The 17512-nt window shown below is 33.4% G+C and overlaps 1 protein-coding gene across 8 annotated transcripts in view; it reads left to right on the top strand.

Moving 5' to 3' along the window:
* LOC114345421 (probable nuclear hormone receptor HR3) overlaps positions 1 to 17187 on the top strand; it is a 411567-nt gene extending 394380 nt beyond the window's left edge. For 7 of the 8 annotated variants that reach the window (XM_028296283.2, XM_028296287.2, XM_028296279.2 and 4 more), the window contains 3 exons: positions 564 to 717; positions 1137 to 1291; positions 4707 to 17187. In XM_028296283.2, the coding sequence (XP_028152084.1) occupies positions 564 to 717; positions 1137 to 1242 (260 nt within the window). In that variant the 3' untranslated portion in view covers positions 1243 to 1291; positions 4707 to 17187. The remainder of the gene's footprint in view (positions 1 to 563; positions 718 to 1136; positions 1292 to 4706) is intronic. The other variant, XM_050643409.1, reaches the window with a different exon arrangement.
* The last annotated feature ends 325 nt before the right edge of the window (positions 17188 to 17512 follow it).

The following is a 17512-nucleotide window of genomic DNA, read 5'->3' as shown; positions in this document are numbered from 1 at the left end:
GAGTGGAGGTCTGGACACTTTCTGAAGTTTCTTTAAGGAAACTCAAGACCTTCGAGATGTGATGTTTCAGACGCATTTAAGAATTTCATTGGTGGATAGTGTGACTAATGTTAAGGTCCTACGTAGAATGGGAAGAAATGCGAAAGAATTGAAACTAGAATATCTTATCCATGTTATAAGGAATGAACAGAGATATGGTCTGTTGCAACTCATTCTTCAGGGCAAGACATTTGAAAAGAGAGGATATGGGAGAAAAATAATATCTTGGCTTCAAAACCTGAGAAAGTAGATCAATACATCTACAACCGGACTATTCCAAATAGCAGCAACAAAAGTTAGGATAGTCATGCTAATCGCCAACATCCGGAACGTATAGGCACCGTAAGAAGAAGAAGAAGAAGTTTCCGGTCCGAATTTATAAGTTACAACCAAATTTGCCTTTGCCTTCTCATTTTCTTTACTAGCCTCATTGAATCACTTTTCATTTTTAATATTACATCTTTAGGTTAGGTTTGCTATTTTGCAATTTTTTAGACAAAAGTAATTTTCTTGTAATATTTCAGATCGACCAGGACTGAAAGGAGTAGGGGAGATCGGACGACTAAGCCAAGCTGTCGTAAGAGCTCTCAGACTGGAACTTGAAAGGAATCATAGCCTACCCATCAAAGGCGATGTTACTGTCTGTGACGCGTTGTTAACAAAAATTCCAACACTAAGGTAAATACCATTTTTATTATACTTATTTTTCAATCACTACAAAATCTTTTTCAATATTCACACCTCGTCTAAGCTGCCATTCCGTGACACGTGTTTTACTATTTTTAGCACTTCAGGCAAAACTTACTTGAAAGACGAGGTAAAGACAATATTCTTTCGTATATCGGTGACTTTCGTATTCACTGACTAGTGCAATCTGGCTTCTATAGAAGCAACCTACTAGCTTTATTTTATCTGTCCCTTTTCTTTAAGGGAACTAGTTGGCGCCTGATATTCATTCTAAAATTTCGTATCAACGTTCGTCAAATACAAATAATTGTGACTGTCTACTTCTTATTCTTATTAAACACAAACTAGTCCATATTATGTTAAAATTTATTTTATATTAGATATACACTAATACGGATTTACTTTTTTAGGGAAATAAGTATGCTCCATATGGATGCGTTAGGAAAACTAAAAAGATCGGCGCCACATTTGGAGTTCCCAGCGTTACACAAGGAGTTGTTCAGTGTTGACAGTTGAAGCTGAAACTTCTCCAGAACTGTCTTTGGGGCAGCATAGGGTAGCTATTGTAAGTGTAGACTGTATGAACCAGTCGTTAATTTAACAATGTTATGTTTGAAGGTAGACAAATACAAATTAAAATAAATATTGCACGTCGTATCTATCCAGCAAAAAATTGAATCCCAAAATAAACAGTAAAAATTAATAAACATATGAAATTTGTGAAATGAATTTCGACTCGATTCAAGTTCTCGTTTAACCCAGGTATGACAATACCAAAAGGCACCGTTAGGAAAATATTCCAATTTACGTTTCAGAGAACCCGTATGAAACGAGTCTGTGTACTCTAATACAGAGTATGGAATTAGTAAAATAACAAAATCTACGGTTTCGTTTTGATTTAAATCTGTCTCCCTCCGTCATCCGATAGTACTATTTCTAGGTCTACCTGTTGTCAAGAAGGTTCTAAGGAAGACATTTACACCGGAAGAAGAAATTTACACCAACACGACCGTAGTTTCTCGATATAAATTAAAACTATTTATATCACAGTATGGTTAGAACGCCCTCTAACGGGGAATAAGTGAAATGAATATGAAATTTATACATGAAGATATCTGAATATTACCTGCTATTAGATTTTTAGACTTTGTATAATTTGAAAAACTGCAGAATGCAGTTAAAAACGCAGAATATCTACAAGCATACGTTTGGTGGAAAAGATATTATCACTATAATTAAGCAAAACCGCCTGCAGTGAGCAGGACATGTAGCCCGGGCCCCTGAATCGAACATGATAAAAAATATTCTAACAGCGCAACCCGTGGGAATGAGAAGACGGGGTAGACCAAAGCTAAGGTGGATGGACGGGGTAACACAAGATGCCGAGAAGATCGGAGTCGGCAACTGGAAAATGCAAGCAAGGGACAGAACAGAATGGCGTAGAAAGCTTGAGAAGGTCGAGGCCCTCTAAGGGCTGTAGCACCAAGATGATGATGATAATTTGAAAAATATATATGTACTCGAATAATTACTCTAAAACATTGCATCTGATGGCCAAAAAAATGTAACACTTTGTACAAGATTATTTAAAAAATTTAATATGCCAAGAGTTCGCGGTCGTCGGCAATTTCGTCATTTTATGGAAGTACCATGGACATGCGGAAGGGACCGGTTTTTGTTTACGTGAAAATTTAAGGAAGAGTTGAAGCTAATCTATCAACGGTGTTAAGAGTTTGGAGGAGGTGGTCCAATGATGAGACTTATCGGCGTAGTGGAGGGTCAGAATATTGCAAGGCCGTGATTTGTACCATCTTAGACTTCTTGCTCTCTGAAATAGACGTGACAGTGAACATCAAGTAAGAGATGATGTAGCTATAGCTACAAGAAGGATAGTCTCAAGAATAACATTTAACCAAAGATTACTTGGACCGGAACTGAGAGCTTACCGTCCCCTTTTGGTGTTACCTTTGACACCACAGCAAAGGTCGACGCTTAGAATGATACAGATCCCGACAAAACTGAGAGGGCCAATAGAATTTTGTCTGCTTCAGTGATGAATCTAGATTTTGTTTGAGTGGCTCTGCAAGAATCAGATCACATTTAGTTCTTAGTAACGGCACTCTGGTAGCTGACGATCTAGTGAAGTACTGCAACCAGTTTTACATCCCTATATATGATCAATTCCAAATGCGATCTTTTAAAATGATATCGCAACACCTCATATTGGCCGTGAAACCATCTAGTTCATATAAGAATCTCGTAGAGACTTTAAAGTGGCCATCAATATCAGCTGATTTGTCATCCATCGAACATTTGTGGGATATGTTAGGTCGAAATCGATTGCCACGTTCTCCAGCAATCTTAGAAGACCTGTGGTATGCCATCTGTGCCAAGAAGAATCTGAATGAGTATTCCGTAATATGATATAGACCACTTAATTCGATCAATACCCCATAAAGTAAATGAGTGTATAGAAAATCAAGGAGGAGCCAATAAAGTGACGTTGCAAATTTGTTTATGTTGCATTTTTTTGCCATCAATATATTATACAGAGAGAGTCTGTAAAGTGGAATAAATTCAATATCTCAAATACTAATTGTTTTTTTGGAAAATGCTCAGACCCGTCGATTAGTATTTCAAATTGTCCTTTTTGACATTCAATAAAAATGTATACAGGGTGTCCCAATTTAGAGATATGACGTCATCGTCGATTTTCTTAAATGGCAACACTGTCATTTTGATAGCTAATTTGATAGGGTTTGTAAAGTTATACATAACTGCAAAATATCAAATTTTTATTCTCTACCATTTACAAGATAATAGAAAATAACAAAGTTATATCTGTAATTTGGAATATATTCAATAATTAAAATACTAACTGTTTTTTTTGAAAAATGCTCAGACCCGTCGATTAGTATATCAAATTGTCATTTTTGATATATAATAATAATGTATACAGGGTGTCCCAATTTAGAGATATGACGTCATCGTTGATTTTCTTAAATGGCAACACTATCATTTTGATAGCTATTTTGATAGCGTGTGTAAAGTTATACACATCTGAAAAATTTCAAAATTTTATTCCCTACCATTTACAAGATAATAAAAAATAACAAAGTTATGAAGAACAAGAAGTAATCAAATAATAATTGAATTTATTTATTTCAATTAAGCAAATGCTCATAACGTTGCCCATTGACAATTTGACAATAATTGAGGGCAACATTATGAGTTTTTGCTTAATTTATTGAAATAATTAAATTCAATTATTAGTTGATTACTTCTTTTTCATAACTTTGTTATTTTTTATTATCATCTAAATGGTAGAGAATACAAATTTGAAATTTTGCAGTTGTGTATAACTTTACACACCCTATCAAAATAGCTATCAAAATGACAGTGTTGCCATTTAAGAAAATCAACGATGACGTCATATCTCTAAATTGGGACACCCTGTATACATTATTATTATATGTCAAAAAGGACAATTTGATATACTAATCGACGGGTCTGAGCATTTTTCAAAAAAACAGTTAGTATTTTAATTATTGAATATATTCCAAATTACAGATATAACTTTGTTATTTTCTATTATCTTGTAAATGGTAGAGAATAAAAATTTGATATTTTGCAGTTATGTATAACTTTACAAACCCTATCAAATTAGCTATCAAAATGACAGTGTTGCCATTTAAGAAAATCGACGATGACGTCATATCTCTAAATTGGGACACCCTGTATACATTATTATTGAATGTGAAAAAAGGGACAATTTGAAATACTAATCGACGGGTCTGAGCATTTTCCAAAAAAACAATTAGTATTTGAGATATTGAATTTATTCCACTTTACAGACTCTCTCTGTATAAATTTTATACAGAATATAATTTGCAGTGTACAATAGCGTGCAATACATTTTAATTTGTATGCCTTATAAAAACTAGTTCTAAAAAAAATAATCATATTTTTCTTTGTTCCAGATTCCTTCTAACTGAATGTATCGGCCTTAATACATAAATAATATTAAAATATAATTTCGTTATTACAAGTAAAAATTTATTGTTGTGACATAGAAATTTAACAAATAAACGCAGATCTCTAAAGATTCGTTTGAAAAACCGCGAAATACGATGCTAACCAGGCCCTGATTTAAAAGTACAACTTATTCTTTGATATTTGTTGTTACATTCCGGTACCCCCAAAAAACGATTTCATCCAATAACCTTTTGGTTCATTAGGAAGTGACACAGAAAACACAATCCAACATTATGAATTAAGATAAGTTGGTTTAGAAGTCAATTTTGGTTGCCTTAATTGGTAAGTAATAACATGGAATTTTTGTAATGTGCAGAAACCAGCAGTGAAAGCAAAATGAGGTATACCTTCGATTATATAGGTTTGTTCCAACACACGATTTTTGTACGTTTCAGAAATCATCACCAAACCGCCTGTACCGTTTTTTGGAGCATGTTCATCATTTGCACCGTCCGGTGACGGTAACTCGAAAACCGATCCTAGTGCGCAGGTCACCCCAACCCGTACTTGCATTTATCCGTGTACTGAAATGATCGTCACGAAACTGTCACTGGACTACTGGACGATCACAATTTTTGTTGGAAAAATCGGAAGGACGATGTGATGAACTGTTTGTTGGAACGTGTTTTGTTTACTGCGCAGGAGCGTGATCGTTTCATGACGGTTTTTCATTTGTTTGGAACAAACTTTATAATACTAGTAATTTTGCCCGTCGCCATGCGATGACAGGGATCCAATCAATTGCCATCCATTTTTTTCCTGACTCCCTCCCTGTTATGTATTCCCGGTTGTGTTATATGGAATGGAGGCGTACACAATGATCTCAACATTACTGAAAAAAGTAGTGGCATTCGAAATGTGGGCTTACCGACGTATATTACGTATATCCTGGACGTGGCCAACGAGGAGGTATTAGGTACGCCGGATAGGTAAAGAGAGATAAAAGGAGAATTAGACTTGCATGGGCGACATTACATGGACGACATAAGCGCCACACAGTTTGGATTCAGAAGTGGACTGGGAACACGGGAAGCTTTGTTTGGTCTGAGTGTGTTAATGCAAAGATGTTTGGATGTAAACCAAGACTTCTACCTAGGTTTCATATATTTTGAGAAGGCCTTCGATAAATCAGACACCAAAAGCTGTATGAAATCCTAAGAAGCAAAAACATCGACAGTCGCGACATTAACATCATATCCAGGTTGTAATGGGGACAAACAGCAAAAATCAAGGTTGATAATGAGTTAACCGAAGAAATTGAGATTCGTCGAGGTGTGCGTCAGGGTTGTGTGCTTTCTCCACTACTATTCAATATATATAGCAAAACAATATGTCAGGAAGCGCTCCTAGAGCAAAACATTGGTATGAACATTAACGGAGAGTTAATTAACAATATACGATACGCTGATGACACGCTAATAGTAACAGATAACCAAATTTACAGTATTTGATGGAAAACATAAACACTCATACCAATAAGTATGGTCTAAAACTGAACATCAAAAAGACTAAATTTATGATTGTAACAAAGAAGCTATACACCAATGTGAATTTAACCATAAATAATCAGCCAGTTGAAAGAGTTACGTCCTTCAAATATTTAGGGGTTTGCTTCACTGATACTAATGACCAGACAAGAGAAATCAAGAGGCGAATAGAGATAGCGAGACAATCGTTTGTCAAAATGAAAAAGTTCCTATGCAGCCGGGATATAAATATAAACTTAAGAACGAGAATGTTAAGGTGCTATGTTTTCTCCGTTTTGCTGTACGGCATGGAAGCTTGGACACTGAAAAATATAAACATCAAAAACATTGATGCATTCGAGATGTGGTGCTACAGGAGAATGTGGAAAATACCATGGACAGAAAGACAGAAGACAGAAAAGGAAGGAATACGAAGTCATAAAAACCATACAAACGAAAAAACTGGAATATCTAGGACACATAATGTGAGAAGAAAAGTACTCTCTGCTAAGGCTCATAATCCAAGGAAAAATCTCGGGAAAGAGAAATGTGGGACGTAGGAGGATTTCCTGGTTGCGAAATTTAAGGGAGTGGTATGGGTGCAGTTCAATACAGTTGTTCAGAACTGCAGCCAACAAAGTTAAGATTACTGTGATGGTAGCCAACCTCCGATAGGAGACGGTACTGCCAGAAGAAGAAGGGCGACATTCGAGAAAATTAGCTATATCCTGAAAAACTAGAAATATGCCCAATACCTCCGCACAAAAGTATATAATCAATTTGTTCTACCTGTACTTATATATGCGGCACAGACATGGACCTTCACAAAGGAAAATATGGAAAAGATGGCCAAGACTCAAAGGGCAATGGAAATATAGATGCTGGGTATCAAGCTAAGTGATAAAAAGAAAAATACATGGATCAGAAATAAAACCAAACTGAAGGACGTAAACAAACATGCAACTACTCTCAAATGGAAATTTGCAGGACACAACATCAGACAAAGAGACGGAAGATGGAATGAAGCGATAACTCACTGAAGACCTTGGGACTACAAAAGAGGAAGGGGCAGACCACAGATGGGATGGTTGAATGACCTAAAAAGACACAGCAGGGACCAGATGGACAGCATTAGCACTGAACCGAGAAGAGTGTAAAGATAAGGAGGAGGCCTATGTTCAACTTTGGACAAATGAAGGGCAATAGATAGGTAAAGAGAGAGGTAGGAATAACTATAAAGAAAAGAAAGTTGGAATAATTTGGTCACGGTATGAGGCACAATAAATTTAGAGTACTACAGCTATCATCCAAGGGAAAATAGATAGCAGAAGGGGTCCAGAGAGGAGGAAACACTCGTGGCTCCAAAACTTGCGGCAATGGTTCGGATTGTCATCTGCCGAACTATTCAGATCTGTCGTAAACAAAAACAGAATAGCGATGTTAATTGCCAACGTTCAGAACGGATAAGGCACATGAAGCAGTTAAGATTCGTGAGAAATCTGAGTACTTTCTGCGCATAAACAGCCAACTACAGCCTACATTTTAGTATGGTAGTCGTAAATAATAAAGCTCTAAGCGCTACAGAAGAAGGTCACATTAGTATGAAAATTTAAAAGACTGATTTTAAAAGACGTGTGGAAAAATGGAAAAGTCAAATTGAAGACAACTACTAGCTATAAAAGGAGCTTCTTCTAAGTTCTTAGATACGTGCAATTTGTTTTTTGGGGAATCACCGGTTAATGTACCTTCCAGAATGTGAAAATTCTGAACCTAGGTGCTCATTGATTTTGATGAAAGAAATTTTGCGGTTTTTTAAATCAAAAGCGCATTTACATAATATCTGCCACTTTAACATAACACGCTATTCTACACATATAAGGTTTAAACTTATACACTATTGATACCTATATAACGTTTTGGCCACCCTGTTATTAAATAGTAAGGACTTATTTTAGTTTTTAAAACATAGTGTTTAGACTGCGTTTATATACGTAATGTACACATTAGAATATTTGCCACCAGTCACCCGTCAAAAACTTAAATATATATCAAAGTCTGATATAGTAAGGTATGGTCAAGTATTATTAAAAATTGTATGTCTAATAATAGGCGCAAATAATCATTTAGTTCTGTGGATAGGACGTTGATTCATACTATTATCCAAACAAAATTAAAACTACTGCACAGCACATTCATTGTAATGCCAGCCACTCACTATCAGGTACATCTGACAGATACACCTGAACAGTTACACCTGCCAGGTGTACCTGATAGTGTGTGGAAGGAAATAAACTCTTTAGGTCGCCTGAGGGGCTAGTTATTCCTGTCACACACTATCAGGTAGACCTGACAGGTCTAACTGTTCAGGTGTACCTGTTCGGTACGTGATCGGAGGCATAAATCTTATATGTACCACGCTTAGAACATAAAGAACTACAGTAAGCGCTAACCTACTAAACAGCTACATAAGAACATTGAGCGATTACAGTCCTGGACACTTCACTTGTTGCAATGTTTATTTTTTATGTCTAGTGACGTTTATAACGTCAGAAAATGTATACAAACTGAACATTAACATAGAAAGTTGACAAATATAATAATAGATCAGCTGTATTAAATACAGCTAATCTAATTTGACGTTTATAGTTGTCATTGTATTAAAGTTGTAAAAGTTTTAAAGTATTGTAATATTCTTGGTGTTTGAATAAAGTTATTTTAAAGCAGAGTAATAATACTATTAAAATTAATGTATTTTTTATATGGAAAAACAATTATTTTGAATAGTTTCTTGACAGTAACATGACAGGGATAAAAGTCACATCTGAGAGCGGACCGGATTAGCCCATAGCCATAGGTGACCATAGCAATTAGGTACCTACCCATGTGTCTAGTACGGTGGCTCTTACTGTATGTTGTAACGTACCACGTGTACGGTTGGATTTCTAAGTTATAGGCAGCCATCATTACACTAATTGAATAATTAGTCACCTGATCCATAAGCAATCAACATTACATTATTTCTTATCAAATATTGTAGGGGTTTGTATGTTTTTCAAACATAAATGTATTCTTCCATTCTCAGGACCGTAAGACCTACCCCAAATAATAAATTATGAATACCTTTTATTACATTTGTTTTTGTATTTCGAAGTTTCTATACATTTATGAATATATATTTGTTTAAAAGTGACTATTGAATACCTTCTACAGCATGCGATAAGATCAGATACTTTTTGTTATAGAAATCAAGTCAAATTTTTAGAAAAATTTGATTTGCTTGTGATGTTTGCAAATATTCTCAAATCACTTTAGTTTTAGATTTATTCTAGCTAAATTACAATAAAATATAGAAAGACTGTAAGCTTAATCGGTAAGTTTTTACTATTTCTCAACGCGGTGCGTTTTTTTATAGCTACAGAACTCTCGGCCCTTTGATGGTAGCCTTTTTAGTCACCGCTAACACTGTATACTAGATTTGTACTAGGAGAACATCATGAAGGAAATCTTCTCCCTTGGTAGTGTGACAATGATGACGAAAAAAAAGCAAAAAATTTAATTGAAATTGAAAAAGTATTCAGTATAATCTATAATAATTTATGTATTAAATAAACTAAACGCCTTCACTAGCTATCAATACATAACTACATACCAAAACTAAATTGCAAAAATAACTTCTTCTGAAGATACTCTCTCCATTACTGAAGGTTGGCTATAACTACAGCAAATTGCTCTCTATCTTGAGCGATTCTTAGTATCGAATGTGTGTCCATGCCTATCCAGTCTATTACATTCTTCAGTCAGGAGCATTTTCTTCTTCCTGGACTTCTTCTCCACTTTCCCTTCCATTTCTCCTCTGTGAGAAAGACACAACTCTTTTCTCCAAAAGTAACTACCTACCTGAAAAGTGATGTTTCGCTCTTCTAACTTCCGCGACCACAAACAGGACACCTAAATGGATTTTTACTACAGTATTACGTAATTGACCCTCAAACATTAAAAATAAAATCTGCTTTTCACATCAAATATGCTTGTTGGAATACAGGTAATAGATTGACGATGAAAACCATTTTCTATTTCATATTTATCGATACGCTCTGATGCTTATATCTTCTTCAGGGGTTTGTTCCATTCCATTTCATACTGCCAAGGAACTTTAAACGTATCGTGTTTAAAGTTACTCATTAGAAAAACTTACATATTCTCACATATTATAAAGCTCATATACATTGTTTCCAGTTGCTACTCAAATCTTCCATCAGAAGACCAACAGTTCTACCATTATTAATAATTAAGTTTACTTGGTGACACATGGTTTTATAAAAGTACTATATATAAAGAGATGTATATGTATAAATTATATGAAATAGAGCATAGAATATTTATAAAATAGAAATTTAACTCGGTTTTCTTTATACTGGCTTTGTTTCGTTTTGGAATCGAACTTTTTTATTGACGCTCCAAAATCAAACAAAGCGCTTGCAGATCTGCAGATCATTACCTGAAAGGATATTTCATAAACATCTACAGGGTTTTATATATGATAAAATGATTGTGTTTAAGTATAATCAATTTTGGTATCTTTAATTTATTTATAGATTTTCATAATAACACTGACCTTGCTATCAAAATTGCATTTACGAATTTCACATTTTCACTCACTAATAACAATAATTAAACTCTAACTGATCAGTACCAATCTGAACCCGAGCCTCCTGGGTGAAAGCTAGGCATCCTAGCCACTAGACCATTTTGGATGTTGGGTATTGAGACAAATACTTGGCATATAAGTTTTAGTGCAACAGTATTAAAATAACTATGGTTTTTGGAAATAATAAAACTCAATGCATCTGTAAAAGCTGTTGAATATTGCATTGTCATCTAGTTCTGAGCTATTCTGAAAATATAAGATCTGTAGCTAGTCGGGAAGTATGTGTAAAATCGATTACAAGATTTTTGGACACAGTGACACACAGACAGACAAAGAATAAGTGTAGTATATAAAAATGTTTTAATAATTGAAATTAAAGGAGGATTCCCGATGTATTTTCTAGAATAGTATAAGAAGCAGATATGTGAATCCATCCAGAACGAAACAGCAACAAATATCCCGTCAAGTAAATAAATTCTAAAAACTGATTTCCTTGAGATAAAGACCTTAGATAAAGAGTCACAAATGAGGAGTTTCTCAGGAGAATGAAGAAGAACCGAGAGATACCTACTGACCACCATTAAATCTCGAGAGTTACAATACTTCAGAGAAGCGAGGTTCAGGAAGAATAACATCCTAGTTAAAGGACCTCAGAACCAGTTTACACACCACATCTGTGCAGCTTCTCCATGATTCTGGATAAAGATTGCCATGATGATCGCCAACATTCGTCACGTATAGGCACAGAAAAAAGAAGAGTATAGTCAACTTCTAGAAATATTGTTTCACAAGTGGGTTTAATGTTTAATAATAATAGATCTTGTCTTGAAGATCTACACATCACTCATGATGTTCAATAAAGCTGAAACAGTACATGTATGATGTTGATCTCCAAAGTTATTTAATGATATTTTACTCATTTGTAAATTAATTTAATAATTAAGATGTCTTTTTTATCAAAATCATCACTTTCATCATCATCATATCATCATTATCCTCTTCAACATGGAAATAGAAGATAGCTGTAAGTTTATTAACCATATTCGTTTTCACATTACTATCATTTCTTTTAACATTTTACACTTTTTCTATATAGGTCATACTATAACACATTGTGATATCCTATATAAATCTTCCCAACCTTTTTATACTAATGTTAAAGAATAGAATCAGATTAAAGCTTTTAAATCATTATAGCAGACACGTACTCTCAAAAAATAGGCAGTTATTCAATGTTTATGCAATATTTTTTCTGAAATGCCAGAATACATAAGTCTACTTTAAGGTTAGATTATAGAGTTTTGGAGATATTATCCGTTGTCAAAAGACTAATTTTATAATTCTGAACTTCATGTCAACTGAAATACTTTTTAATCGTAAATAAATTAAACATTCAAACACTGAACCACGTAATTCAGCCCGTGAAATCTTCCACAACAATTTGTTTTGGTCCTTCGAGCCCGATATCTAACCTGTCAAAATGACATTTTTATAATATTAATTCTTCTATCATTATGCCACTAATCACCTTTGGAGTGCACCTGAACAGTATTTTTTGAAAAACTTATAAAAACAGTGACAGTGATTTTACCACGGACAAAATAATTAACACTTTAAAACTAACCTTGCCGGGAGTGTTCCGTTTCCAGAAATTTTTGAAAACGCCAAATCTCTCGAATCCCTAATCCATAGAAATCGACCCTTTATCGAACAACCCATCTCATCCTTTCCCCTACATCTGTTTTGGTAAGACTCTTGATACTTGTTTTATGTTCATATATAGAACAAGGCCCCTTTGGCATGACGCTATCTTTTATTTTTTCCGCAAATCACATTCGATTTAAACCCTTCATTATTTATTTCTTGAGGCACTCTCTTTCCAACATCCCCTCATACGTCACGATCCAACGAGCCATTTAACCCCCACCAAAAAAGCGCCAAAAACGAGAAGAATGGGCCATATATTTTTTTTTTCAAAATTTCCCTAGAATCTGGGGAAAATTGATTTTCTCTCTCGCTCTAACACATTGGTTCTTATAGAACGCGCTGTTGCCAGATTCTGTGAAATATCCAGTTTTTCAGAAATATAATTTTTTGTTATATTATAGTTTCGGTTGACATAAAGTGACATCGTCTCCTTGGATTTAACCCAGTGTTACTAAAATTACTGTTAATTCGACGTTAACATCACACTTTGATATATTATCAGTCAGTGAATTAAGTAATGAACATTTTTGTATAGCATTTTTACCTGTAGACTAGATTTAAGAATTTGACAAAAGTTAATATCTTAATACGTATTTCGAGGGCTATATACCTAGTTGAGACTATCTAACGATCAAATCAAGTATACGTTTAAATAACGCAAAGTCTACTTTGTCTTAGTAAGGTATTAGTTGTAGTTGTAGGAATGTTGGTAAGTAAATAAAGAAGAAAAAGTTCAAACTAAATAATAGTACCTAATAGTTTGCCAGAACATTTTTAATCTATATTAACTCCAAAGAATGAAAAGTCTTTATGTAACTATCAGAACTAGTTTTATCATCAATTTCGTGTGCTGTACTTTTAATATTGAAAACGTTATAAACCGACATGTAGTAGTAGAAGTAATAAAAAACCATATCATCTGATAAAGAAAGAACAAAAAATAACTCAGATTAACAAAATTCGAACACACCTATACAAAATACTAATATGTACTGTTGAAACTCAATAAATATATTAAATAAAATTTTGTGAAAAAATATACATGGAAGACGAAAGTTTTGGTATAGTTTGTATAAACACAAAACTTCTATATTTACTGGCTAACTTTCTTTAACAGACAGTAGTACTTACACAACCATTTGCTAAAAATAGTAATACCGTAGAGTTTTTGCATTAAAAATGATTGCAATTTTTTATACATAGTCGCTACTTTTTTGACCAGCTAATATTTTGGAATACATGTTAAGCGAAACGGCTAAAAATGCGAACAATGGTTGTTAGGTAGTATCTGACTATTGTTATAACATGTAAGGCACTGCTATTTTTATGTTTCTTTTAAATGTTAACTGTTAGATCAGGTATACGTATTAATTTAAACGACTTTTTTACTCTTTGTGAATATTTTAATAATTGATCTTTTATGTGTTTATTTAGATTTTTAATTGCGTATGAAATACGGTTTTTATATGAATTTTTATATTGTATAGAAAAAAATATAAAATTAGAAATTAGTAGAGTAACAGTCTGATGAACATATGCTACCGTTTTGTATGAATCGTTTAATTATATGCTTTTAATAGATCCAAATAGTCCAAAATTTGAAAAAATTCTTCTGTTATGACAAAACGTAGAAAAAAGTAAAACCTAAATTACTGCAGGCAAACATTCTCTTCTTGGTTAAGCGCTTGGTGGAAAAACTTTCAAATCTTTTGAAATCAAATTGAAAAGTTAAGTATTTACTTAATATTTGGTATATATCTTTTGCAACATGGGCTTTTAACAACAGCGTAGTCCACAAACTTTGACTCAGTGAGCTATGGAACGGAGAATGCTCAACATTATTGATGGCAAATCCAATGAAGAAATAAGAAAAGGCGATCAAAAATACCAGATGCGATCCAGAAGATTACCATGTTAAATTGGAACTGGGCAGGACACACAGGAAGACTGGAAAACAACCGTTGGATGAAGCGAATTCTTGAATGGCGAACAAGGGCAAGTAAGAAAAGTAGAGGCAGACCTCAAACCAGATGGACTGATGACATCAAGCTAATGGCTGGCCACGAATGGCAACATTTTATTTCTGTTCCCAATTCAGATTCAATGTCATCCATAGGCCATCACCATCTTCATAGATTTAAAAAAACTGACTTTAAAAACTCCAGAACCATAGCCCTCATCCACTTCCATAAACTAAGAATTATTCGAGAAGCCATAGATATTGAAAAACGTCCGAATTGTTTAAATAAAAAAAAGATCGCACCCGGTTGCTCTCGACATGGAGACCTCTCCTAAAGAAATCATCGTTTTTTAACTGTGTTACTAAATTGTCCTACACATCCTTTTCCATCGGTTTTCGTTATATTAATAGCTTTTCTATATTGTTGGCACCAGTGGTATAGTCAAAAAGTTATTCAAATTTTTCTGTAACACTACATCTCAATATTGTTCTGAAGCTATTTCGTTGTGACATTTATGTAATTTATTATTTTAAATGCGAAATAAGCCACAATTTAACTTAAAAAATGAGTGTTATTAAACGTCAACAAAATCATTTTATAAGTTAAATTGTGGTTTATTTCCCATTTAGAATAATAAACTACATCTCAAAGGCGTCAATTCTTCTATCTGCCGTTCTATCTTAAGATAGTCAATATCTGATACAACGCTGACTGAAAATCACATTAACTGAGATATATTTTCTGTTCCATAGATATTATAAGAGAGAAAGAGAGAGAGAGAGAAAGAGAGAGAGAGAAAGAGAGAGAGAGAGAGAGAGAGAGAGAGAGACAAAATCGCCATATTGGTATGAAAAAATATTCTTTTACAGTTTCTAATACCTCAATGATTTAATAAAAAAAATTCGTCGTCATACAGTATAAGACAGACCTTGAAAATAGGTTTTTAACAACACCTAACCACATATATAACACTAAATTTTAGTAATGTCATATAAAAAAATAATTCCTTAACTAGTATTTATCAAGAATTATTGATAAATTACTTTAAATTTGAATATTACCTAATTGATACACGTGATAATAATTATTATTCATGAAGTATTTGTCATTGTCATTTGTCAATGTCACTGGTCATTTGTCATTGTCACTTGTCATTTGTCTTGTAATTTGTCATTGTCTTTGTCATTGTCATGAGTGTCATCTGTCAGATGATTAATACATCGCGGTAGACATAAATTCGCCGGACTCTAATGTGCGTTACATGATTGTAAAATAGCCGTTCTTGTAAAATTGAGGGTTGGCATGGGGTAATGGTATAGTTATTGTTAAATATTAATGGATAAAAAATGTTTCTTTATTACAAAATAAATACTGTACATTTTTATTTATTAGATTCTCACTACTGGTGAAAAGTTTAATTAGTTTCTAACACATTTTTTGTTTACATATTTTATTTCTGTTGGTTATAATCCTAAAAATTTAATTGTTAGTTTCAGAGCTATCTCACGATACATAGGACCTTAAGTATGGTAATATTCACCAACAAAACATTATTTTATTTAGTAATAATCACAGTATCTATTAATTCTATTCACGTATATAAAATCAGCTCCATGCTCAGTTAAAATGAGCATTTTGAATATGCATAGACCGATATCAAAAATATTTTTTTTAATTTGTCAGTAAATGTCTCAAATTTTAGAAACTCTTCAGCTAAAATCTAATTTTTGTTATAATGTAAAGTCGAAGAAGAAAAAAGAAAACAAAAAATTGTCTATTTGATGCAACGTACTTTTTTTTTAATTTTGTTGGTATATTTAAAATCTATATCTAATCAAACTAGCACTGCCTTTTATCTTATTGTGAATATATCGATATACATAGAATATAAGGAGTATTCTTAAAGTACCTACATATATTTTAAACTAAGATTTTAAATTATAATCAACTTCTAAATGATACTTAAACCATACTTTATTTACAGCATGACAAGGAAAAACGTGCTTAAACAATTACATTTGAATACATTATGATCCTCGCTTTCATAGCCAGTAGTTTACTCAATTTTATCCTGCATTTCACTAAATCATCATCATCATCTCCCGTAGATAATTCCATTGCATCCCATATTGAGCACCCTCAATCAAGTTGTCCTGGATGTCTGATGTCGTCCGACTACTTTGTTGGAGTGGAGGACGTCCTCGATTACGGTAAGCATCGTGTCTAGGTCTCCTTTCTAAAATGTTCTTTGTCCATCTTCCATTTTTGAATCTAGCAACATGTTTCACTAAATATGTGACATCAAATACACTCATTATATCGATATATTTAAAAATTTTAAACAACTGGTTCGTACAATCCAAATTCTGGGGATTGTGTACTCAAGTGACTGAAAGAATAGTACAAAGTACACCCAAGTCGTGAGTTAGCTTTTAGACTATTTAATTTTGTTAATATTTTTGTTGGCACTGCTCGCAAAGTAAGTATTTATAGTTATAGAATCCTAACTGTATATTTTGTATTTACTCTAGGTTTTTTTTGTAATTAAAGTGCAATTTTTTAGATACAGTGACAAAAATATTTACAAATGTATTCAATTGTTTTCTGCACCAGTAGAAATTATATATATATTTTTTGTAATCAAGATTTTATTTTATTTATTCCTTCCTTTATCCTATTATCATTACCCATATCATCAAAAAATAGAGTCTCCCGATCGTCTAGAAGCGTGAATATATATTTCCTGAAGAGAGCAAAATAGTAAAGATTTACAATACCACTCAAGAAATGAAGCAGCTAGATATTCTTGAAACAACAGAAGATGGTGATACTTTGGCAAAGTAAGTAACTACACACTACACATGATATTGTATAGGTACTGTTTAGGAGAAGACAGTTCAAAACACGAAAGTGGCGTAGCAATAATTATGACGAAGGAAACATATTCAGACAAAATACTAATGTTACAA

This window comes from Diabrotica virgifera, chromosome 2 (assembly GCF_917563875.1).
Source record: "Diabrotica virgifera virgifera chromosome 2, PGI_DIABVI_V3a".
Lineage (NCBI taxonomy): Eukaryota > Metazoa > Arthropoda > Insecta > Coleoptera > Chrysomelidae > Diabrotica > Diabrotica virgifera.
This window is presented reverse-complemented; position numbering and strand designations above follow the sequence as displayed.